This window comes from Bactrocera dorsalis, chromosome 1 (genome assembly GCF_023373825.1).
Source record: "Bactrocera dorsalis isolate Fly_Bdor chromosome 1, ASM2337382v1, whole genome shotgun sequence".
Taxonomy (NCBI): Eukaryota; Metazoa; Arthropoda; class Insecta; order Diptera; family Tephritidae; genus Bactrocera; species Bactrocera dorsalis.
The window spans coordinates 58,173,378-58,200,517 of NC_064303.1; the positions used below are offsets into that span (position 1 = coordinate 58,173,378).

Here is a 27,140-nt window from a genome sequence, read left to right on the forward strand (position 1 = left end):
CAAAAAAGTTAACCAAAAGTTAGGTTCTTAGAGCGTGGACGTTAAAAATCGGCCAACTTAGCCAAAGGTTTAAAGCTCTCGCGAGTTATCTTTTGTGCGGTTCTACTGTATTTCAAATGCTATGTAAAATAGTTATCTCTTAATATATCAAAGTTTAAGCTAACGTTTTATTATTTGAAAATGTAGTAGTACTACATTTACAAACACAAATTTGATTTGTCAGGGATTTCCCTGATTTGATCTTCGGCACTGATTCCCTGATTTTCGTGAAAATTCCTTGATTTTCGTGAAAAATGCACTGATTCACTGGTTTCCTCCCGAATCAGTGATTTTTTGTTATCAGTTTTGTTTTTTTTTTTTTGAGCGATTGCGTGAAAAATACACAGTGGAGTAACAAGCGTAACCGCCTCTCAGTTGAGACCGTTGAGAACATTGTACATGTTCGATATAACTTCAAAGAAATGAATAGTAACGATTTTCACGAGTATTTATCCTGCGATAAGAAATTTATTTTTATTAAAAATTGGAGCGTCCGAAAAATATGTGAAAAAGATGGTAATGAATGACGATTGTAACAGCTTAGTGACAGTTCTCAAGTGGAGTCGGTATTACAATTACTCTTATTCAGATAAGTTCGAGAATGTTTGCAATAAAAAATTAAAAATGGTATTCATTTTATATACCCCTAACTAAATCAAAAGAATAATCTAAGAAAAAAACGATGGAGTTGGGCGGTGGGGTAAAAGTTTAAGACGAGTTGAAATTGCTGTTACCAACTGTGCAACCTGTAATTTGAGTAAAAATTACATATTGATGAAACTTGGTACATATATTCTTCGGAAAAAAAGTAAGGAGAAGTTCGTGGATGGACGTAATAGGACCACCTCCACACCCCCAAAACGCCGTTAACGAAGAATGTCTAAATTGCCAAAAATAAAAACTAAAATAAGATATAGAAATCTTATTTGGCAGAGGGGATTGCAACAGCTTTGAGAACCTGTGGGCTAAAATTTTTAAAAAGTGGACGTGGTCTCGCTTTCTAAAAGGTTTAATGTACATATTTCCTAGACCACTAAAACTACAAAAGCCAAGCTTACTCAGGGAAAATCCCTTCAGCACCCCTACCGATACTGCAATAAATCATTAACTAAATATGATAAAAACCTAAAATTTTGCACTAGCGATTATGTAAGAGCTTTATGGGAGACGCGGTAAAAATTGTACCCGAACGATTCGGTCTACAACCACGCCTACTTCTCATGTAGCACAATTTTAAATCCAATTTGATTCTTTCTCTTTCCGGTACATAAATCAAAAAGTAATTTATACAACGGTATACAACTGTGGACTAATAATTCTTTTATATTATGCCACCTTATAATCAAAAAATTTTCAAATCCAACCAAAACTGTTCAAGCCCCAAATAAAGGAAATGTGAGCATCAGTATCTATAATGTAATGTAGAAAATCCTCTCCTTATAATAGTATATCTGTGTATTAAAAATGGATTGAAATGGGTCAATGCCTCCCTGAGCCCCCATAGACCAAATATGGTTCAATATATACAACTCAACGCTTTCTATTTAATCTTAGTTTTGATTTTTACACTCTTTACGACATCTGTTTTTACGGTTCTTATGCACACTTGTTACCTTCCACTAATCCTATACTTATGTATGTGTTGCCATCTCTGCTTCTTCAAGTTTAACGATTCAACAGGAGGCGAGTTGATGCTATCGCTGATCTGCTTTATAAACTTTTTTGTTCTTGCTTATTTTTGTTATTACTCTGTCTCTCGGTATGTTACTTAACGGCGTATACTGCTTCCGCAGTTAACTTTCTTTACATTGTATTTTCGTTTGCTACATTATCAATCATACTTAAACTCACACATCACTGCCACTTTTTGAATTGAATGTTTTCTTTTTATAATCTTATTTAAGCTGTTTTGCTCATTCGTTCTCTTTTTGCCTCTCACTTTTCAACCGCATTTTTTTCTCTGATCTTCATGGACACTTCTTCTATCGATCGTTTTTTGTTGTTCGGTTTTCGACATTTTGGAACTTCGTGTTTAACCGTCACTTTGCGAAATTAGAATCCATCTCAGGAATTTTCTGAATACAACATTTGATGACGTAGATTGAATGATGTGTGATTTAATGTGTTTTTATTTGCTTTTTCGATTGCTTATATTTCCTTAAATATCCTGTGAAATCGGGAAGGTCGTATCTTGAATAGTTCTAAAGAGCGACCGCTCGGAGTTGCACACATATACATATAAGTGAAACTTTAAACGCGTTCTTCTCGAAACGACATTTTTCAAAATTGTTGACATCTTAACTAAACAAAAAATTAACCGATTGACTTCAAATAAAAACTGAGTATTGTTGAATACATTTACTATACAATGACCGACGATCTTTTTGATTGGTTGATTTGGCATTAAAAAACAACAATTTTTTGCCTAACAAAAATAATTTTTTTTTAAACTACGCCATTTTGTTAATTTTTGATATTTTTATAAAGGAAATATCTTTAAGTTTAATAAACTTTTCAAATTTTTTTGGTTCAGCTACTCATTCGGCCGGAATCATGCCAGTAGTTGGGGTACATTTTTTTGCACCTCCGCAGACAGCCCATAACTCCGTTATTTTTCAACATTTTTGCAAAAAAAAAAGTTAAATTATAGCTGAAAACATACCTTATTACGCTCAAAGAACTTCAAAATATTCAATTGCGTACTTTCTCTTAAAAACATTCACGAAAATCGCCTAATTTTTCATGCGTCACAGCCCCTGGTATAGCCCCTTAAGCGTCTCGTCATTGTTTCGTGTTTCAGCTGGGTATGTCAAGTTTGTAGGGTTGCATTTTAGAGTAGTTAGTATATTTGTGTACTTCGAGAACTTCCCCCATTTGTCACTTCTACCTTATTAACAGAAACTGATGATCTCTCAGTTTACGAGTTTCATTATGATTACGTACATTTTGACCGATATTTCCGGAAGTTCCCAAATTTTTCTATAAAACTTATGTGGACTAGGTGAATTATTGATCCGATTCACATTATTATCAGACAAGGATTTTCTTTAAGTTTCTGTGATATACGAGTATCTCACAGATTGGGTGGTATTTTCGATAAAAAGTTCGCATTGGGAACTGTGTCCAACAAATTAATAGATTTGATCCGATTTTGATAAATTGTATCATAAGCTGGCACACTTTTATGGACGTGTTCGAAGAAAGTTATATGTAGAAAGTGAAAGAATCGTGGAATTAATGCGCTTTTAGTAGTTTTTAACAAAATTGTTTGCACCGGGTTTCACTAATTTTACAGTGTTGATAGGAGTGCTTAAGAAATTATTTTTTCACCGAATATGTGGTTATAATAGCTTTAATGATTTAACAGATATGTACAATAAACTTCTGCGGGAGCGAGATTACACCCATTTTTAGCTCACAGGTGCCTGATGCTATTGCGATCCCATGTACCAAATTTCCAGTTTATCTTTATTTAGAGCTTAGTAATGACTATTTGTAGATTTTCTTTTAATGGCGTTTTTGGGCGTGGTAGTAGTCCAATTATATCATCTACGAATTTTTTCTCTTCTTTTTTGGCAAGGAAGAGGTAAATCTAGTTTCATTGAGACATCACAAACTATAATCAAGGACAGACAAATCCAGATTTCAATTCGTATTTTGATTCTGAACATTTATATATAAATAATCCTATATCTTACCCAATAGGTGAAACATAACTTAATGATTCTGCAATTTCCTGCATTACCATAAATTCATTCAGAGTATCATCTTATAATTTGGTGTCTTCTCCTAGATCTTGATCCTTAGTATACATGTATTGATTCAGAGACAAAATGATGGAATTGTTAGATTCCCTTATCTGGCGAAAAATTTGAAATTCGATATTCAATATTAGTAGCAAAAGTAGCCATTGATGCAATGCTACGTTCTTTCTATTTTTGTTATTTTCTCCAAAGCTTCAATGTGTTCAAGATACAGGAAAGAAGTCGTCGCTACTGTAGCTATAGATCAGCCTCGACCAGCTCCTACTATTTTTAGTCTTCGTTTTATCACACCTACAGTTGAGCGATCGTTTTTTCACACCAACATGCCCGAAGCTTCGCAGCAGAACAAGCGAAAACAAATCAGTTGCTGTCTGAATCAGGGATAATGGGATGCCCAACTTATTCCAGTGTGAGAGCGCCTCAAAATAAGCGTTTCTTATAACATTTTCCATTATGGCCAGATTGAACGAAATAAGAATTTTTGGGCATTTTAAATTATAACACCCAACATTTATTACGATTGCAAATTATTATATATCGGACTTTTAATATATGGCGAATCTACTTAATTCCTTTTTTATGATTTTATGGTATATTAAATCAACTGACTTTCGATCTTTCAATACTTAATAAGGTGAATTAAGCCTGTTAGTTCTCAATTAATAAGTGTTTTTAATCATTTGTAATATAAAATTAATTCTATTATGCATCAAATTACAAAACGTTTCATGAAATATATTTAAATTTCGCATTTTCTTTGATTTTCATTGTTTTAAATTTTTATTAGCCATCTTGAACGGCGGCAACAAATCTCTCCGTTTTCATATTTTTTTGGTAAGATTTCAGTCTGGCCATCGCTCGTTTCCAATTGCTAAACGTCAAAACCTCCTCAATCCAGTCAACTGTCAAAGTTTAGGTGGTTTTGACGTTTAGCAATTGTTCTCTCACTTCCAGTGAGAGAAGAGTTGGACATCTCTTTATCTCTGGTCTGAATTTTGAACAAGCAACACCTTACTCAGAGATAAAGAGATGTTTAACTCCTCTCTCACTGGAAGTGAGAGAACAATTGCTAAACGTCAAAACCACCTAAACTTTGACAGTTGATCGAGTTTAGGTGGTTTTGACGTTTAGCAATTGGAAACGAGCGATGGCCAGATTGAAATCTTACCAAAAAAATATGTAAACGGAGGGATTTGTTGCATCGTTTCTTAAACGATGGTCTTACCACTTATAAAAATGAAAAACAATGAAAATTAAATAAATTTGTGAAATTTAAAGGTATTTGTTGAAAGGTTTTGTAATTTGAAGCATCATAGTATTGTTTTCAATGGAAAATTATTAAAAACATTTATACCTGAGACAGACATGTAGTAACAATACCAAAGTAAAGGTATCATGGTATTCTGTTTACTACGTTGCTGACACACACGGCAATATAGTAAACTCAAATACTATCTTTGCTTCATAGGCATTAAATATTTCAAAAAAATGTAAACAATAAATATGTAGAGGTGTGTTATGGAGTAAATAAGTACAATTATTTCAAATACTTTAAAGTTAATCTATTTTTATCGCAAAAAAGTTATTTAGTTAAAGTCTCTTTAAAATCCTCACATAAAATGAGGCATTTGCTGTGATTCCGGAAGAAAAAATATGAAAAATATTTTGTTTTCCATTTCAATAATTAATTTTTTAAGTCATTTTGACAGAATATTTCGAAGAGCTTTTGTATATAAGCTTTTAGCAAAGTTTGTTACCCGTTTTTTAGCTGTGTTTATACAAATACCACAATGAAACATCATAGTATTATACCAGCAAAATACTAGATTGCTCATATGGTATTTTTCTAGTATTTGGTGACACACATATGGTATTTGTACCATTTATGGTATTGTTACTACATGTTTGTCTCAGGTATTAATGATTGAGAGCTAACAAGCTTAAATCCTTTTATTGGGTATTGAAAGGTTAAAATTCAGTTCTTCTAATATACTTTAAACAGATTTAAATAGTTTCTCCATATATTAAATAACCACTACATAGTAATTTTTATTCGTACTAAATGTTGGGTGTTTTAATTTAAAATGCCCAAAAATTCTTATTTTGTTCGATCTGGCCATAATGGAAAATGTTATAAAAAACGCTTATTTTGAGGCGCTCTCACACTGGAATAAGTTAAACATCCCTTTATTCCTGCCTTACTCGTTCGCTTAAGCAAATCAAACACTCGCTACGGCAAAATTTGTTCTTGCACTGAGCAAAAAAATTGATCAATTTTTTATGTATGAAAATGAAAATAATCTTGCGCAATGTATGTTGTGCAAGAGTACTTTTAAGAGTAAGCGTCCTTTCAATTTAGAAAAGCATTTTTTAAATTCTCATAAAGATATTTCTAATCTTGAAATTTCCGAAAGAGAAAAGAAATTAGCGAATTTAAAAAAAATGAACATCTACAAAGCAGTTGATACTGAAGAAAAGGGTAAACAAAAGAAAAAGGCGTCGTTTATAGTTACTCTTTATGTAGCGAAAAAAGGACGCCCATTTGATGAGGGGGCCTTTTTTTTAATTTGGGCTCTGAATTTTTTAGTTGTTTTGGAAATAAAGGTTATGATGCCTGTCGGATATTAGAATATGTCCCTTTGTCCCGCCCCACGCTAGTTCGTCGAACAGAACAAATAAGTTAATATATTTTTAGATGTTCAATAGATAGACTTAGAAATTGTATGTTTTTTCCTTATCATTTGAAGAAACCACAGATGTAAATAATATATGTCAGCTTATTGTTTGTGCGAAATCAGTGGGAAGCAATTTCGAAACAATAGAAGAAGTTTTAATTGTGATATCTCTCCACAAAAATGTCACAGGGGAAATAATTTATAAGGCTATCGAAGATAATGTTTTAAATTTGTTAGACATTGAAAAACTGAGCAGTATTTGTACTGATGGGGCAAGAGTTATGTTGGGAAAAAAAAGGACTTGTGGGATATTTTTATAAAAAAATATCAACATACTCACATTCCATTGTATAATCCATCAGCAGCCGTTATTTGCTAAAAAATGAGGTATTGTTAAAGCCTTGGAAGTTTCCATCAAAATAATTAATAAAATAAGAGGCGGACACCACGCTCTGAGCCACCAAAAGTTTAAGCTTTTTATTGAAGAACTATCTTCGGATTATCAAGACCTGCTTCTATATACCGAGGTTAAATGGCTCAGTTGTGGGAAAAGTATACAAAGATCGTTTAATCTCAAAGATGAAGTCCAACTTTTCTTTCAAGAGCTCAATGATGAGGAATCTTTAAGTTTAGCGAACATAATGTCCAACAAAGATTTCCAACTAGACCTTGCCTTTCTGAGTGATATTACCAGCTTTATAAATGAATTAAATCTCGCTTTACAAGGCAAAAATAAATTTATATCGGAACTTATTAATAATGTTGGCCAATTTAAAAGAAAATTAAATATTTTGATTAGCGAACTTAAGGAGAAAAAAGTCACAAGTTTACCACGAACAGAAGAAATAATATTGGAAACAGCAAACGTGAGTAAATTGGATGAATATGTGGAAGTATTGGAATCAATCGTTATTGATTTCAATAAGAGATTCAAGGATTTTGATAAAATTAGCAACATTATTATTCTCCACGATAGCCCACTTACATGTGACATAAGTCAGCAAAAAGAACCTTTTCAAACTGAACTAAGGAGTCTGCAAAGGAGCGTAACTGTGCCATTGGGGAGCGGTTTGGAGTTTTAGAAGAATCTGGATTCAACTTTATATAAGAACACAATAAACGAGATCTACAAGCTTTATTCTATGTTTGGTTCAACCTACAACTGTGAAGCTGCATTTTCCAATCTTAAAATAATCCAAAATAAATATAGAAACCACCTAACGGACAAACATATATGCGATTTAATGAGAATCAAAAATTATGAATATGAAACTGACATTAATAAAATAATTGAATAAACTAAAATAAACATATTTTTTAATTATGAAAACTTTTTTCGGTGTAGCTGCTTTGTTTACTTTTTGTTTCGCTACTTGCTTCGCTTCTTGTTCTTCTTAACTAACATTTGTATAATTTTGTGCGTGTGGTAGTTTGGTCGAGACTGCTATAGATGATTCATGCACTTATACCCAATGCTTTTAATTAAACTAGCTTACAATTCAACGTGCAAGTTGTAATAATCTTTATTACATTTCCATAAATATATTTAAATACTTTATTTAAACTATTTTCCCGTAGAAGAAAGAAGAAACGTTCCATATATTTTAAAATTCCCAAATGCTTCAAGATTTACGCAGAAGCCGACTAGCAAATTAATTACAATTTATTCATTTACATTTTTGGATTTTTCCATAAGCAGTATTCTTTTGGTGGAAACTGTTTCTATTAGTGCCAAGGGAGATGTTCATTTGTATACAATAAAGTTATTCGGAAAGTATTAGCAGTCCCCATATTGCTATAACTGCGCATTAAGATTTAATATCCGGTAGCAGTCTGGTAACTTGGGTTCAAAAAATCGAAATTTCTTTTACTTAATTTGAAAGTACAATCTCTTGAGAATATTGTGAAAATTTCAGACGGAAATTCGAAATATTTCGGGAGTTATAACGAGTTTTCTAGAGCGCCTCAGAGTCCTTTCTCTCGGAGTTGATGAACTTTAAACGAGTTTTCCTCAAAACATTGTTTTTCTGGTCGGCAGGGTCCTAATTTTTTTTCTACTGAACCGATTGCTTTCAAATTTTAACAGGCTTTTTAGCACACTTATAGTTCTTGTCGGTACTAACGAGAATTTTTTTGACCCCTAACTTTTTATTTTACAACCCTTTCTTTGCTAAAATAAAAGGTCTTTATTCTCAAAGTCCACCAGTTTTTTATTTACCCTTGAAATTTAATTTCAATAGTTCCGACCGGAATGATATGTCTATAGATTAAGAATAATCAAGGATATTTAATTTCAGAACCAAAATCACTCGGGCCACCCACGTGCATTTTTTTTTGAGGTACCAACTTCGAGTGACAATAATAATAGTAATAAAGTATTAAATTTTCTCAAATAAATTTTTCTTTATATAAAATACCACCCTCGAAAGGAATCATGAAAATAGGCATAAGGCACCAGAATACTTCCTTAACATACATACATCCAGGGCAGTGTTTCCCAAAGTGGCGTTGTGTAGAGGCCTAGGGGGTTATTTGTAATTTTATTTAGCTAGGAGGCCTCTTTGACAACGACTACGTGAGCTCTCGACTCTCAACAACAACTTCTGAACATCAACTAATATGAATTAAAAGATTGCTCAAACTCGGTTTTATATTTCTCTCCGCGTTGCTCATATATCTGTCCTATTTAATTGAATATAGAAAAAATGAAAATCATGTCAATCGGTCGCTCCGCTTCATAAATGGGCATCTCGACAGGATAGAATTTATAGAATACTAACTGTCAAACGTATTGCTATTGCCATTGCCAAATCTGTATGTTGGCATTTGTTATCATAATATAATCATTTGCGCAAAGGTGTAGGGTAGGTAGGTTCGAGCTGATGTAGCGCATGCTTTGAGCTCTAGAAAAATTTATTTTATCACTTGCGAAATAACGTCGGGTTGGTAGCTGATGTAGCGCACGTTAGGAGCTTTTGAACTCCTTAAATCTTTTATGTGGAAAATAAAAAAACGATCTTTATCCTTTCTTACAACTGTATTTCTGGGAAAAATAAGATAATACGGAAAGGAGAAAGATGCTTTTTTTACAAATGTATTTCTAGGAAAAATAAGAATTCATATTTTTGGATTACTATATAATAATTTTGCTTAAAAAAATCCTTTGAGTAATAATTCTGTGCAAAGACGAATTGATGAAATGGCTGAAAACATTGAAGAATCAATGTGCGATCACCTGAGGACAAGCCAATTCTCAATTCAGCTCGATGAGTCTACTTTACCAACTAATGAAGCATTGTTGTTGTCTTACGTGAGGTTTATTAAATATGAGAAAATATGTGAAGAACTATTATTTGCTAGAAATTTAGAGACTGATACAAAAGGCGAAACCATATTCAATATATTGGAAAAGTTTTGCGATGAGAAAGAGATTCCTTTAAAAAATATTATTTCAATTGGTACGGATGGCGCTCCGGCTATGATAGGGTGCCATAAAGGCTTAATAGCGCACTTAAAAAATAAAATTCCAGATGTCCTTGGTGTACATTGCGTTATTCATAGACAACATTTAGTTGCTAGAAACTTAAGTGAAAAACTATTTCAATCACTGCAATATGTCATCAAAGCAGTCAATAAAATCCGCAACAGCTCGTTTGTTGTTTCATACTGAAGTTCGTTGGCTATCAAGAGGCAATTCTACAACCTGTTTGATTCTGTTACAGAGTTCTTGGAAACTAAAGATACAGAATTTCAAGACAAGCTCATAACATCAAAGAATGATATAGCTTACATGACAGACCTGTATAAATTGTTCAACGACATGAATTTCCAACTGCAAGGCGATAAACTAAATTTAATTAAAACAAAAAACGTCGTTGCTGCTTTCGCAGCCAAACTGCTTCTACACAAAAAGAATCTGGGCAGACGTGAGTTTCACAATTTTCCGAATTTATCAGTATCATGCAGTAACGACGAATTGTTTGCCTACTGCCAACATTTGGAAAACCTCCACAATGACTTCACCGAACGATGCCAGAACATTTTGAACTTGGAAATACCAGACTGGGTATAGAATCCGTTTTCAAATGTCAACACAGCAATGTCACCTCAGCTGGAAGAAGAACTTATAGAATTGACAACAAACAAGGAAATAAAAATCAAGTTCAAAAATGGTTACAAAGAATTTTGGCTACAAAAACCGATCTCGCAATTGTACCCTGGATTGTGGTCAATCGTTCAACGATTCTTGATAGCATTCCCATCGTCATATTTGTATGAACGTGGATTTAGTGCTGTGACAACACTGCTTACTAAAAATAGAAATCGTTTGCTTGTTACCGAACGTGGCGACTTGCGACTGTTCTTGAGTAAATTGGAACCTGATATTAACAAACTTATTAAACAGCATCAGATTCATCCTTCACATTAGTTTTTATATATGGATCGATTATTTTAGTTTTATTTTTAATAAAAGATTCTCTGTTTTAATACTATAAAGTTGTGTTTCAATAATCATTCTTATTGGCAGGTGGAGCCCGTAAGAGTTAACTTGAGACCTAAGCGCCGTTGTATGTTATCTACTGCGCTCAGGTTTCAAGTTGCTGGTTATAATAAAAGTTTCGTTTAGAATTCTCCGGGCGCTAAAAAAATATTTATTCTCAAAGTGGGCGGTAGACAAAATAAGTTTGGGAACCACTGATCTAGGGGATTCAAAATTAATCAAATGAATAGCACTAATCGGGTAATTTAATTAAATCGAATTCCTTTCGATCGATCGACTAATTACCGAATTAATCACGCAATTTTTTCATAGCAAAATCAAGTATCAACTAATAAGGAAGGACTAAGGAGGCCTTAGGGAAATATTGACCCTATTCAACACAGTTTTGATACACATAAATACGAGTACTATTACCAGGAAAGAATTCTCTCTTTATTTCTATTATATGTCTCATACATTGTCCGACATTTTCGATCAAAAGTGAACTATAGATACTGGAGTCCACATATTTGGTACCTAGGGGCTTGAACAGTTTTGGTTTAAATTTGTGCAAGTTTTGGTAAAGATAGCGTATTATAAAGGAATTATTACTAATTGTATCCTGTTATATGTATTATTAGTGCAAATATTGGCAATATGTTGCTTATGGTTTCCTATATCCTTTCGACAATTTCTTTAGTATGGTTTGCGGTTTCCTTGGCATATTCAAATTGAATCGGCCGACAAAACTTTGTGGAAGAAAGCCTAAAGTTCTTCCATAACATGCCTGTTTGGTCTATAGTTTTAAGCACTAAAAGCACCATAGATACGATAAATAAATTTGCATCAGATATACCATCAAATTCTTTAGGTATGAACTGGTGGTATTGACTTTGATTTGACGAACCGTCACAACTCCATTTCGATGTTAGAGTCATTATTTCTGGAATATGAGCTAGATTTGTGAAGTTCTCGGCGGCCAAAATAATTCTTTTAGCTGTGTGATCAAGTAAACTTTGCAAATCAACTTGTGCAGATATTGGTGTAATAGTAATATTTTCAGGGTAACAATGCCTTTTTTCTTCCCGAACTCTATAATACGGTGGCAACATATCACATCCGAAGTCTTTAAGCACATTTCGAACAACTTCATATTGATGCTTTGATAACTGTGCATCAATTAACATCCACAACGCTTTTTGAGAATCTAAGTATGTCTTCTTAATAGCTGCTGATCCAGCTGCGGCCTTCTTAATTCTTCTAAAACTTATCTCGAAGTTGTTGGACCTTGTAATGTTTAGCCCGTTGACTACATTCTTCAAATTTCTTTACCGGTCGTCCAGCAATTAAACTACGTTTATTTGAAGTCCCGGGTAATAATTTATCAACCTTCTCTACAGTAAAATTCTTATCCATACAGAATGATTTTTAAATAGTACGTTTTTTTCCTGTGGTACTGGTTCCATTTTGAATTGCATGAACTTACTTATATACCTTTTTTTAATATGTTCTAAAATTAACTTCACCTTATCTTCGCTAAAAGAAGGGAATTTATCCCTCAAAAACTGCGTCAAGATATCACTTTTCGGCCGCACCGAATATATTCTTCAGTAAGTTGTCGATTACTTATGGAAACGGATGACATTTTGCAAATATTATTTGCAATATATATTTATACAAATCACACTTGTTAAGAAATTTTAGGTTTTTATAACACAACGAATTTCGAAATTACACAAACGCTACTTCAAATTATCAATATGTGATCAACACAACAACCGTAGCTATCTGTGATCCTTATCCGCACGTATCCGCAGTTCATTTTTTTGTTATCATATTCCTTAAAGTGTACATAAAATATTAGGACTAACTAGACTATGTAGGTACCAGAGTCCTGCACGAGTAATTAAAAAAGTAACATGTTAGCAAGCGGCGATGCCGATGCTGCGAGTACACGCTACGTAACGGTACTTTGGCATCGTGGGCATCGGCATCGAGGGTATCGGCATCGCGGGCATCGCCGATTACTAACATGTTACCAGTGGTCGGCATTTCTTAGAACAATTGTGGAAACTAACTTCACACGTACGCTTACGCTCTATCGCAGAGCCGCTCAAAATTTTTCATGCCTATACTCGGAGTATAGGCAAGCAAATGCAGTCGAAGCATGTACGCTATGACGCTAATTCTGCCAGCGTCAAAAATACACTCGAAATACAGGAATTCAGTTTCGAATAAGCATATAGAGGACTTAATGAGAATCAAAACTTACGATCTTGAAGTCGATATAGAAAAAATCATGGAAAGTTAAAAAAATTAACTTAAAATTATTGTTGTTCTTAATTGCTTTTTTAATCAAAAACCATAATTTCTTATTTTTTTCTAAATTTTTAATAACAAAATAACCAAATAGCACGATTTCACTCAGTGTACTAAGCAAGCGCGCGCACACAATCATACGCTAGCAGATATCAAATGTGTGATTGTATGCGTTGGTAAATAAATTGCGCATTATTTTGAGCGGCTCTGCTCTATCGTTCAGTCGTTGTCGAGCCAGCAACGAATTAACATCATGTAAGACTATAGCGTTTCATTTGCCATTGACGATACCAGATAGTAATCGTACGATGCCACGATGACGCGATGCCGATGCGCAATGTTACCTTCGCATCGTGGTAATCGTCAGAAGTGTTACTTAGTAACGTAATCGTACGATGCCTACCTTAATCATGCAGGCCTCTGGTAGGTACATGTAGCTAGTAGTCAAAACTATAATTTTTATGTAAAAGTGTTTAAAAAATGGTTTTATTTTAAAACTTTGTCAAAATTGACATGAATTAGGCCTATGAAATGAAAATAATTAATATATGTTATATAAATAAATATAATTTATTAATTTATATATTATAATATATATTTGGATAGACTTTAAAGTCACTTCTTATTGCATAAAACGTCGAAACCCCATATGTCTGTTCTCATATTTTTCTCAATATTTTTCACAATTTTCAAGAGTTCTATTTTTATTTGTCTTTAAAAATACGTTGTTATATCAGTGAAATGTCAATTCGCAAATACGTGATAAATTAAACTATATTCATTGTCTAGAAACACTACTGGAATGAAATTTTGTTAAAATTAGATAGTTAAAAATTACATATTTTTTCCGCCTTTTACCCACTGTGCGGCGCACACATCCACGAATTACCACAGATTGGATTATTTGCAAATTGTGGCAATTGCGGAGTACACTTGGATGTTGACCGCACTTAATCAATGTGAGGATGTTGTTTGTGGCGCACCGCGTTAATGACTTGGCCTTTCGATATTTTTATACTCTTGCAACCAGTTGCTACAGAGTATTATAGTTTTATTCACCTAACGGTTGTATGTATCACCTAAAACTAATCGAGATAGATATAGGGTTATATATCTCTATAAATGCTCAGGGTGACGAGAAAAGTTGAAATCCGGTTGACTGTCTGTCTGTCCGTCCGTCCGTGCTAGCTGTAACTTGATTAAAAATTGCGATATCTTGATGAAACTTTGTATGCAGGTTCCTTAGTAAAAAAATTTCGAGTTCGTAGATGGGCGTAATCGGACCACTGCCACGCCCACAAATATCCATTAACCAAAAACTTATAAAGTGCCATAACTAAGGACTAAATTAAGATATAAAACTGTAATTGGGCACAGGGGATCGTAGTAGCCAGGGGCACCTGTGGGCAAAAAATTTTGTAACAGTCGTGGCCCCGCCCTTAATATGTTTAATGTGAATATCTCCTAAACTACTAAACCAAATTCACCCAGCATGAATAATAAAACAACAATATCGGTCAATATTTGAGTTATCTCAATGAAAATCTCAGAACGTTACCAGGATTTTCAAACATCCGGCTGATTTTGTATAATGGCTATGTATATCTAATGATTTTGGTTTTTCTAACAAATCTTATGCCGAATATACATGTAGGTCAGTGTATAAGTTATATATGGTGTATGTATATGTATATAAAATTTCTTAGATTCCGATCCTTCAAATGACGTTTACATCGTAAGGTGTTTCTCTGGTTTTGCTTCCTGCGAGTTGCAAGAGTGTAAAATGTTCGGTTGCACCCGAACTTAAGCCTTTTTTACTTGTTAAAAACTGTTTTTTAAAAGGATAGACTATTTTAAACGCGCCTCGGAAACTGAAACATGATTTGACTCGACTTTGAAAATAATATTTATACATTACTTATATGAATAGTAATTTATATCATAACAATCCACTTACCTCGATAGCTGCTGTAAGCAAAAAACATGTTTTGCCTGTGGTCGTTATCAAATTACCATTGAATACATTTTCCTCTAAATGCAATTTTCCAGTAACATTTAGATTTTTTTTCAATGGTAGTTCGAAAATTATATTTAAATAATATTCAGGCGCTTTTACTAAGTCCGTGATTTGATTGTAATTAACTTCAATACCGGCTTCGTTCGTAAAATTTTCAGCGTTGTTGATACTGCAGTACAGTTTTTCATGGAATTGCCGAAAGTCTATGTCAATCTGATGTTCCGTTATCAATTTCATTTTTTTTATACTTTCAAAAGGTGTTACCAAATTCAGTACATTAATTATGTGTAAATAATCTGGAAAATATAGATTATTTTGTATATCTACAAAGCCTTGTGGAAGTTTAATGTTCCCATCGATAAAATAATAGTCTAATATTTCTTCAATATCCAGAATGCCTTCAACGGTAGGCCAGAAGAGTAAATCGATGAGAAAGTCTATGTTATAAGAAAAAAACTCTTCGTATTCGAAATTTTCAATATTACTGTAGTCTTTCTGGTCAATTTTCGGAGGTTTGAAATTTTCATCAAATCTTGTTTCGAGATCAACAATTTTGGTATCTAATTCTTTTAAAATAACCGATTTAGGTTTTCCATTTATTTGTATACCGCACTCATATCGTGAAAGTCTTGAATGTAAATATAGTGCAAATGAATCAGCTTTTAAAAACTTAACGACAAAACCGTTTTCTTCAAAGTCTTTAAGAGGAGTATATACCTTACAAGAATATTCAAAATCTGTTAAATCGTTCATGTAGGAAACTCCGGTAAAACCAATCGTAATATTATTCCATATGCCTCGCATATCTACAGCATCTCTTTTAAGTTTTGCGTACAAGGCAGCATGTTTTACATTTTCAATGGGTGTTGCTACACTAAACTTAACATCAAAATTAGCAAGAGATTTAATATCAAGTAATACCTCAATTCCGAGAGCTGAGGATGGCGTTCGAATTTCTGCAACAACGTTGCGTTTTTTTTCTATTACACCAAATCGACCTTTTATATTGCGATATTCGTTTAATGGAGTTGTTATATTAATAGTAATCATATTATCATTAAATTTATTAACATAACCATTCATAGTTAAAGAAATTTCTCGTAAATTATATGTTATTGAAGCTGCGCCGATTAAATTTCTTTTGTTATGAAGGCTCCATTTTGTAACTAAACCGCCTTTCCAAAACTCTTTATGCGGACTTATTACAAAAATTGTACCACTGATGTTCTGGTAGTGAAGGCCTTTTCTTAACTCCCATTTTGAATTCCAACAATATGTTTTAGTATCATTTGCGCTACTGTAATGCAAACTTAAATCTGTTTCTATTTTGCTTCCATCATACAAATGAAGTATTTTTAAACTTATCGATGGGAGTTCTATAAGCGAGCTATTTAAGTCAAAACCAATATCAATATTTTTCAGAGCTTCTTGAATTTTTACATCATATTTGTAAACAAGTTCAATGTGCTCATTTCCACCCCACATTATCGATGTATTGGCTAATAATAGACTGTAAAAATTGTATAAACTTGCATCGAATGTGTTTACATTCCAACCATTGAAAGGTGTGCGAACCTCAGCATGAAGCCAATTACTTTTATTTTGTCCAGACCGAAGGCCGAGACTGTATTTTACATTAATTGCTTCATTGATATCCCACGAAGTATAAAAATGTCCATAATATTCCGGCCACCGTGTTTGGGTATTACAAAGGCATGTTATTGTGCGTCCAGGATATGTTACTAAGATTTGACCATTACGTTCATTAATAGAGGGCGTTTTGTATTCCAAAAAAAGTAATATTCGTTGCGAAGGATCGCGATTTATGTCCCAGTTTAGTTCAAACGATATTTCCCTGTGTTCATCTAAATTCAGTACGCTAGATTTTATACGAATGTCACGCAATCTACAAAAAAATATAACAAATGTATAGATATTAGATGACTAAAACAAAAGAAGGAAATAAATGCATAAATTACCAACAATTTTTAGAAGTAGTGAAGAAAAGTCAAGGCAAATTGTTAAAATCTGCAGCTTTGCTAAACTTACAAATTTTTTTTTTTACTTTATATTTACCATTAAGCCAGAAATAGGCCTCATCGCTGAACGAAATTTGGCTCGAAAATGTCGGAATGGCACCGAATCGACTCTGCATGGTCTTCGTGTACACTCTCTATTCGGGATCTATTCAGTCGAATATTATCCAATAATAAATGTTGGGGCTCAAGAGGGGTGATGGTATTGTGAATAGTATGCTCAGTAGGCTGATAATCATATTGACCATAAGTTGCGCGAAGCGCGTGAAATACATTCTTTACAGAACGTGAATTTTCGAAATTAAGTTGAACTATTCGGTCAAAAGTCTATTATAGATACTGGGCTCCACATATTCGGTACCTAGTGGTTGACCAGTTTTAAAGTTTCGCACATTTTTACAGTGTGGCAATGTACATACAATATGAATATGAGAGAAACACTACGGACTGAATTTAGTCGAAATCGGTTAGTCGGGTCCCGAGATATGTGATATGTCGGAGGTAAAATTTAATGTCTTTGACTATTAGTTACTGATTTTTTGCGCTTTTGATAGTTCCGATTTCATTCACTTCCACATTATCGGAGTTCTTATAATATTTGCGCTGATCAGCTGAGCTGTTGTAGCTCTAGCAGGTTTTACATTAAATTTATTAGAGGGTGGGGCCACGCCCATTTTTTCCAATTTTTTTGCCCACAGTTGTTTTTTGCTACTGCGATCTTCTGTTTCAAATTAATGTTTTATATATTGATTTAGTTTTTCGTTATGGCACTTTACAAGTTTTCGGTTAATGACGTTTGCTAGGCATGGAAGTGGCTTAATTACACCTATCTACGAACTCATAATTATCGTACTGTTTTGTACTAAGGAACCTTCTTACCAAGTTAGGTACGCTATATCTATCTCTCTTAGTTTTTGGTACAACCTTTAAAAACTATGAATAAAACAATTATACTCTGTGGCAACAGTTTGCAAGAGTATAAAAAGTATCTCTACTTGGATAACCCTTTACATAGTGACAAAACCTAATAACATAATTAAAGGAATTTTAAATATACCAAGCTATAAGTGGAAGTTTCATATAATTTTTATACTCACGCATTTCGCACAAAGTATAGTATAACAACAAAATAATATAATACTTCAAACACATTAATAATGTACTGGTAGCCGATAAAGGAACCAGGAAATCCTCGTAAGTCCTACTTGCTTGCATATATGCGATTATGCGAAACGGGAGCAATTAGCAAAGCTAGAACAAGAAGGTGCATTCCTTTTAGTAACTATGTATCCAGTTTTTTTGGAAGCTATGTGCTATATTAATCCGAACTGAACAATTTTGTCGGAGATTATGTTATTACCTTATGCAGTATTCCATGTCAAATTTCGTAAAGATACCACGTCAAATGCGTGCTCTTTATCCGATCGTTCGGTTTGTATGGCAACTATATGCTATAGTAAGCCGATCTGAATAATTTCTCCAAAATTACATTTTATAGAAATTAACTGGTACCAAATTTCGTGAAGATATAACGTCAAATGAGGAAGTTTCCCATGCAAGCATTTGATTCCGATCATTCAGTTTATATGGCAGCTATATGCTACAGTTAACCGATTTGAACAATTTTTTCGGAGATTACATTGTTGCCTTAGGAAATAATCAATACCAAATTTCGTGAATATATCTTGTCAAATGCAAAAGTTTTCCATACCAAGACTAGGTTCCGATCGTTCAGTTTGTATAGCAGCCATATGCTATAGGTAGCCGATCTGAACAATTTCCTCGTTTATTACATTATTATCTTAGAAAATATCCTGTGCCAACTTTTGTGAAGATACATTGTCAAATGTGAAAGTTTTCCATATAAGAACTTGATTCCGATCGTTCAGTTTGTATGGCAGCTGTATGTTATAGTGGTCCGACAAATGAGCAGCTTCTTAAAGAGAAAATGACGTTTGCAAAATTTCAAAACGATATCTTAAAAACTGAGGGACTAGTTCGTATATATACAGACAGACAGAGGGACAGGCGGACATAGCTTATTCGACTCAGCTCAACATACTGATCATTTATATTTTTACTTTATGGGGTTTCCGACGCTGCAAACTTTATGACAAACTTAATATACCCTGTTCAGGGTATAAAAACATTGAAAATGACGGAAGTATGGAAACCTTTGTAATGATTCTCCTATTTTCGACACATTGGGAAATATTCCCTACACATGTCGCAATTTGACCGATATTTTCTGTAAGAGGTTAGTCATAGGTACTCAGTTCTACTATCGATATCTGGTGACTTGAAAAGTTATTGCGCTATTTGTGCTAAGTTTTACTTCGATAACTTCATTGATGCTTAATTTATTTTCTATTATATACTGTAAAGAGAAGTAAGTAGACGGTAAATTTAAAATTGTGTTATAATTGTCAAGTTGCGTAGTTGTAGTCCAAATTCCTCCATTTTCACGCTTTAAGGTAAATGGTAAATGGGGGTCTGTGTTACGCACCGAATTTAATTGAAACTTCCATTGTCCTTTGTCCAATTTCACACCAAAGCATATAATGCTTTGGTCGCACTTTTAGTTGTTTTCAAAATAACCGTTTTATGTGGAGTGGGCGTGGTTATCAATCGATTTTATGCACTTTCACACTGTGTAAATCTGACACAAGTAAAGCTCAATAATTTTGTTACCTGCAAAAGAATTTCAATCGCTTCCTATGTACATATACTCGAAAAAATATTTCTTAGACGAAAACTGCTAAGTAGTTATAGAAATTTAGGCCAAGGTCTAAGCCAATTCCATTCTTATTAAGCGCTAAACCACTTAACCATTAAGAAAGCTTGTTCAGTTAATTTTACTTAAATATCACACATTTTAACAAGCATTAATTATTTAAAGACCGGTGGGCAATCGCAAATCAGTATATAGGATACATGGGGAAGTAAAGATCTGGACTGATTTCTCTAACTTTTGACAGGTATATCCAAGAACATATTTTCAAGCAACTTTATTAATATATAACTCATATACTGACCGATTCGGGATATGGTTTGTTAAATATGTCCAATATTATACGTTCAATGACTTTAATTAATTAACTTACATATTGGCCGATACATGGGTTATAAAGTCAGCCGGAAGTTCTTTTTATTAGGTATATGGGGGATAAGGGAGATATTGATCCGATTCATTTCATTTTTGGCACAGGACACTCTCTGAGCTTCTATAGCATATTTCACAAATTGACCGATATTTTCGATAAAAAGTTCGCAATAGGAACTGGGCGCCAAATGTTCGGTTTTTGGAGGCTTACAAAGTTTGTGTCATAAGTTGGCACACTTCAAAGATAGTGTTGGTGAAAAGTTTCATCCCGATTCAACTATTTGTGCTTATTTCGTACTGTGGAACATAAAATAATAAGATGGTATTTAAAATTGAGTTGTATGATAAGTAGGCGTGGTTGTCGACACATTTTCGAAGTATAACAGCTATTGTATAAAAAATGTAAATCACAAATATTTTTTTTATAAAATTTCATGATAGCTATATTGCATGTTCTTTTAAAACAAACCTGATACATTATATTTATTTTATGCAAAACCCGAATATTAAGCGTATTATTTTAGCTAGGACCTCATTTCTTCTTTACTTTTCCTTCCGGTATTATATTATTCTAAATGGGAACTGTCACAAGATGGAATCGCGGAAGTTGGGAGTTATTAAGGGGTTACGTAGTTTTGGGGATTCAAAAAATCTATTTTTTTATTGTCTTATGAAATTCTACAACCTCTAATTCCTTCTACCTCTAGAATATTGTACTAAAGTTTCCGAGTAATAGTTTCGGAGATACAGCCTTAAGAACTTGTGCGCTCGAGGCAAGCTATGTTCTGTGCGCCGTCTTTAAACGCGTATTTATCGAAACTGACTTTGAAGTCAATTGGCAAAGTTATTCGAGAACTACTCAACCGATTTTCATGAAATTTTACAAAGGTCTTTGAGATACAACGATCCTGTAAGGAGTTATCCTGCCTGCACAGGCGAATCTTTTTTTACCCGAGTTCAAAATATTTTTTTCCCAAAAACTCAGAACTTCTGTAATAATAATGTATGTTTGTAAAAATAAAAAAATTGTAATAAAATATTCTACTTTTCATATGAGAAAAAATATTCAAAACGGCTGGTTTTTACCCGAGGAAACCTATGTAACCCCTTAAGCTAAAGTCTTCGAACTGACCGCAATATCTTTGCTGAAGTTAAGCAGAGATAAAGAGATGCCCAACTCTCCTGTCACTGGAAATGTGAGAACCGCTCACCTACCGATCTTTGACAGTTGACTGGATTGTACAAGTTTTGACGTTTTGCAATTGGAATGACTGGAACGGCCAGATTGAAATTATACCAAAAATATATGTGAAAGGAGGGATTTTTCGGTCAAGATCACCAAAAAAAATTTAAAACAATGAAAATCAAAGAAAATGCGAAATTTAAAAATATTTCATGAAACGCTTTGCAATTTAATGCTTGTAGAATTAATTTTCAATTACAAATTAACATTAAAAACATTTATTAATTGAGAACTAACAGCCTTATTAAGTATTGAAAGATCGAAAGTCAGTTGTTTTAATATACCATAAAATCATAAAAAAGGTTTTAAGTAGTTTCGCCATACGAGTGTATCTAAGGCCCAATATATAATAACTTGCAATCGTAATAAGTGGGGTGTTTTAATTTATGCCCAAAAGCTCTTATTTTGTTCGATCTTCCCACAATGGAAAATGTAAAAACACGCTTATTTTGAGGCGCTCTCACATTGGAATAAGTTGGGCATCCTATTATCCCTGAAGTTAAGCCAAATCTGAATAAGTTGTTCAATGCCATATGAATTTTATAACAGAGGAATGTTTTAAGCTCTGCAAGTCATTCAAAATCCTAAATTTTAGTTCAAAGCCAGTCTCAGTCAGTTAGTCAGTCTAACCAAAAATATATTTGAATAATAGAAGAAAAAAATGTAATACGCCCATCACGGACCACTCGGTACCTACCTCTCAAGACCAATGCCAAAAACTGCTCTAGGGGTCTTTAGCTTTGGCCAATATTGTAGATGTTAGAGACAACTGTCCAATAAGCTTGTAGAATACATACAAGGTTTGTCCGGAAAGTAATAGGACTGAGTAGATTTTAAAAAAATTATTAAGCCAATCGTTACAATTCTTTAAAAACTTTTAAAATAGGCTCCTTCTGCGTCCTAGAATGAAGGCGTCACGGAAAGCATTCTCCGGAACAGCAATTCATGGTGGACGATGCCTTTGATTTCAATAAAGACAATGAGCATTGTTTTCACTTTTGCTCCAAAGGGCTGGTGCCAACGAAACACACCACTTCTTGCTAAAGCAGCCGTCCGGGTTTGATCATATCAAACGTCTCTGTCGCAGATTTACCGAGTTTCACACAGAATTTAATGGCGTACCTTACGCAGAAACACGTCGCGCGATGCGCAGAAACACGTATCCAGATGCTCAGAGACAACTCACCAGCCGCTCGTTCGTTAGCTAGGAACGACCTCTACAGATCCAGTCGGAGCGCGCACGCTCCGAAGTACAGTCGCGGCAGAAGAAAATCAGTCCTATACTTTCCGGATAAAACGTGTATGTATTTGAATTTTTGTTTCATCTACTATGTTACATTTTTCAGAGGTAACCTTTTTTGGTATTAACCGTTGATTTGATTGGACTCTTTTGTGCTTGGTATATTTTCACCTAGAATTTTTCCTTCATTGTCCGGGTGCTTGTTGGTGCCTGCATACTGGTTGCGGGCAGCGCATTTGATGTTTCCCGGTTGCTGTTTTCTGCTGCTTCTGTTGGCTGTGTCTTTTGTCTCGGTCCTTCGTGAGGCGGCAAAGCACTCATTATTGTTTGTTTTTATACCCTTGCAACCAGTTGCTACAGACTTGTAGTTTTGTTCACTTAACGGTTGTACATATCACCGTAAACTATGCGGGATAAATATAGGGTTATGTATATACTAGGTTGTCAAATATCTCTTTTCCGCTTTTTGCTCTTTATTCAATGCTTTAAAAAAGTTTTACAGTGATCGGATTTAGTTCAAATATGCCCCGTAGATGGTAAAATTAACCATCTGGTCATATGGGAGCAGCTCATAGTGGATGATATTATTTAAATCCAACCAAACAGACAGCAAAACCTTCTTGGCCGTTAATCATGGCTTGGCCACTGTTTGGGAGGATTCACCTACCTACGACCATGACCGTGTTCACTTTCTATTGTCGTATGTGATTCATTTTTCGTCGGCAGTCAAAAATGGGTCGAGTTCTTCCGTTTCAGCAGCTTATCGCAGTCGTTGATTCGGTCCAAAAGGTTTTTTTTGCGTCATATCATGCGGCACCCAAACATCAAGCTTTTTTTTTATATCCAGCCTTCTGCAGATGGTTTAAAATGGTTTGATGAACTCACATCTTTTGGGCGATATCACGAGATACCACATGGCGGTCTAACTCGATTCCAAGATTTTATCGGTATTCGTTGTCACAGGTCTTCCGCCGGCTAGCTAATCCATGGTGTCGTTTTCACCCGCCCTGAATCGTTGCAACCATTCCTCCGCAGTTCGAAGTGATAGAGTACCATCCCACAAAACACCATTAATCTCACGGAACTTTTCTCTAGTGGATTTAACGAAGGAAAGTTTCAGTGAACTCCATGTTTACACGTCTATAACTGTTGAACGCAATGTAAAAACTAATCATTCATAGCGTCGTCGTTTTGTAGGTTATGTCAAAACCTTTCAAGGATGTATAGTATTGCCAGAAACGAGCTCTGTTGTGCTTTATATATAGCCGCGAAATTGAAAAGACAAAAAGGCGGAAGGGAGATATTTAACAACCAATATAAATGATTAGGGTGACGAGAAATATGGAAAACCAGTTGACTGTCTGTCTGTTCGTCCGTCCGTGCAAGCTGTAACTATAGTAAAAATAGATATATTTTGATATGCAGTTTCTCAGCACCAAAATAATTACAAGTTCGTAGATACACGTTATCGGACCATAGACCACGCCCACAAATCGCCATTAACCGAAAACTTATAAAGATATAAAACTCTAATTTGGCACAGGCGAGTAGCCAGGGACACGTGTGGGCAAACAATTTTGGAAAAGTGGGCGTGGCCCCGCCCTCTAATAAATTGGATTTACATATCTCCTAAACCAATAAAACTACAACAAACAAGTTCGCCCAGCACGAATACCACAAAAACCGATAGTGTGAAAATTGATGAAATCGGAGGAGGGAGCGGGGTACTCCCCATATAACAGTACTGTTCAAAACTACTAAAAACGCAAAAAGTCACTAATTTAATGGTTTGACAAGGCTTTAGACCGACCGGGCTAAAATTAGCCGATGGGTGTGCAATAATGCTTTTAGTTACCAAATATTTGGACCCCAGTACCTGTAGTTGACTTTTGTTCGAAAATATCGGCCAATGTCTGAGAGATATAAATGAAATTCAAGGATCGTACTTCTCTCCTAATGGTATATCTGTATGTTATCTAGGAACGCCCTCTACCGATTCCAGTCGGCGCGCGCACGCTGCGAAGCCGCGGTGGAAGAAAATCAGTCCTATTACTTTCCGGAAAAAACTCTGTGTGTATATTTGTTAACACGTTGAGGACTAAGGTTTCATTCTTTGATTCAGAACTATTTTTTGTTAAATGAAATAAAACTACAACAACTAAACATTTGCAATTGACGTTGCGCAAATCAGTTCAATGCTTTGCGTCTTGCTTCGCCCTCCGCCCGCGCTCTGACATCTGCCTTAGCTATTTACCATTCTAAGAGCTGCGAGATGAAACTGACTTCTAAAAGCTGAGCCGTCCTCAACATGTTAAAGAGAATGGAGTTATGTGTAGAAGTTCACGCAGGGTTGTGCGCTGAGTTTGGACCCGTCACGCAAAAAACACTCTCAATATAAAAAACAAAAAAAAAATAGGGACAAGGGCTGAGAATAAGAAATTATTATGACATTTATCACAGTGGCCATATAAAACAGGGCAAACTCGGTGTGAGATTCGCAGTGCGAGAGAGACTCCATCGGCGAGTCCTGGATGGAACCATAAAGAATTTCGAATAGAAATTACTCGTCTATAGAACAATGCGGTGGGGTCATGGGTTGCCGATCACGCGCGTCCAATCTTGGAAAAAATCCGTGAAACACACACCACCTCTTTGTTTAATTTAAAGCTAAGTCTGAATTTGGTTTTCTCGAAAAACAAATACGGCTGTGAAAACTGACGTTGAGCAATAACAAAATCTCCGTCAGGATCGGGAAAGACCTTTCTGAGCCGTTCGCTGCCAAACGAGGTTTAAAACAAGGCGACTCTATATGGTGCGACTTCTTCAATTTACTGGTGGAGAAAATAGTACGAGCTGTAGAGCTTAATCGAGAAGGTAAATTCTTCTATAAAAGTGTACAGCTTTTGGCGTACATCGATGATATTGATATCATTGACCTCAACATCCGACCCGCTAGTACTGATTTCTTCAAACTGGATAAAGAAGCGAAGAAAATGGGTCTAGCAGTGAACGAGGGCAAGAAGAAATATCTCCTGTCATCAAACAAACAGTCGTCTCACTCGCGACTTGGCTCCCACATCACTGTTGACAGTCATATCATCGAATAATAACTCTTGCTCCGTTGGAAAAATCAGGTGCAGAAGGACGTATTTTCGCTTGGAATCTTCAAATAGCGAAAAGGAAGAACAACTTGACTGCTGTTGTAACTGTGGCTACAACCGCGTGACATCGGTTATTAATATAGAAAAATATACTTTTTAATAGAAGTCAGCCTAGTGACACCAAATCTGTCCAAAAAATTTATTCTATTAACTTTTTTTTTATCTCAAAAAAAGGTGCCTGGAGTCCCTACGCGCGAAATAAGTTATACTTCTTAGTGATATTCAGAAGCAAAATGCGAAACAATCATACATACATATATTATGTCGTTTGCACATTTGTCTGTATGTTTGCGAAAGCAAATGTTCTACAAAAGCATATTTCTATACTTAAACAAAATTATTAGAACCATCGTATGTTTCTTACATGCATAACCAAACCATACTTAAGTTAGCGCAACCCAAGTGTCAATGGTGGTGTTGGTGGTAAGCACTTGGAAAGTCAAGATGCTAACACAAGTTCGAATCTCGGCAGAATAATTTTTAGTTTTTTGCTTTTAACATCGTATACTATACAAATAAATATTTTTCTTACTAATAGAAATTAAATTTATCACAGCTATATTATGTATATGTATATTATGTATATTGCTGTGATAAATTCAATTTCTATTAGTAAGAAAAATATTTATTTGTATAGTATACGATGTTAAAAGGCATACATCTTCTATCCTATCTTGTGTATCTGCACATGCTCATATGAGTGTATGTATACGCTTGTGCGCGTTCAGAAATTGAAATCATATTTTCATCACTTATCAATATACTTATTACATGTGCGCGCATTGACTTGCATGTTCATACATTCATATATACTTATATGTACATATATTTGCATACATTGCCGAGCAAATAATGCACAAGCATACAAACATACATATGCGTACACATATAAATATGTCACCAACAAAAAATTGATCTTCACAAGTCAATATGGCAGCCAAATTGGCGAAGAACAAGTGTAGTAAATTTTACAACAAAAACGATTTCATTCATGAACGCATGCGCAAATTCCACAAGCGATCTCGCTTCATTCATAAAAACAGAGGCCGTAACATCTCCCCGA

General features: G+C 34.5%; 1 protein-coding gene across 10 annotated transcripts in view; it reads right to left on the reverse strand.

Moving 5' to 3' along the window:
* LOC105224506 (uncharacterized) overlaps positions 1 to 27,140 on the reverse strand; it is a 435,144-nt gene that overhangs the window by 182,804 nt on the left and 225,200 nt on the right. For all 10 annotated transcript variants that reach the window (XM_049462163.1, XM_049462167.1, XM_049462176.1 and 7 more), the window contains one exon: positions 15,235 to 17,200. In XM_049462163.1, coding sequence (XP_049318120.1) covers positions 15,235 to 17,200 — 1,966 coding nt within the window. The remainder of the gene's footprint in view (positions 1 to 15,234; positions 17,201 to 27,140) is intronic.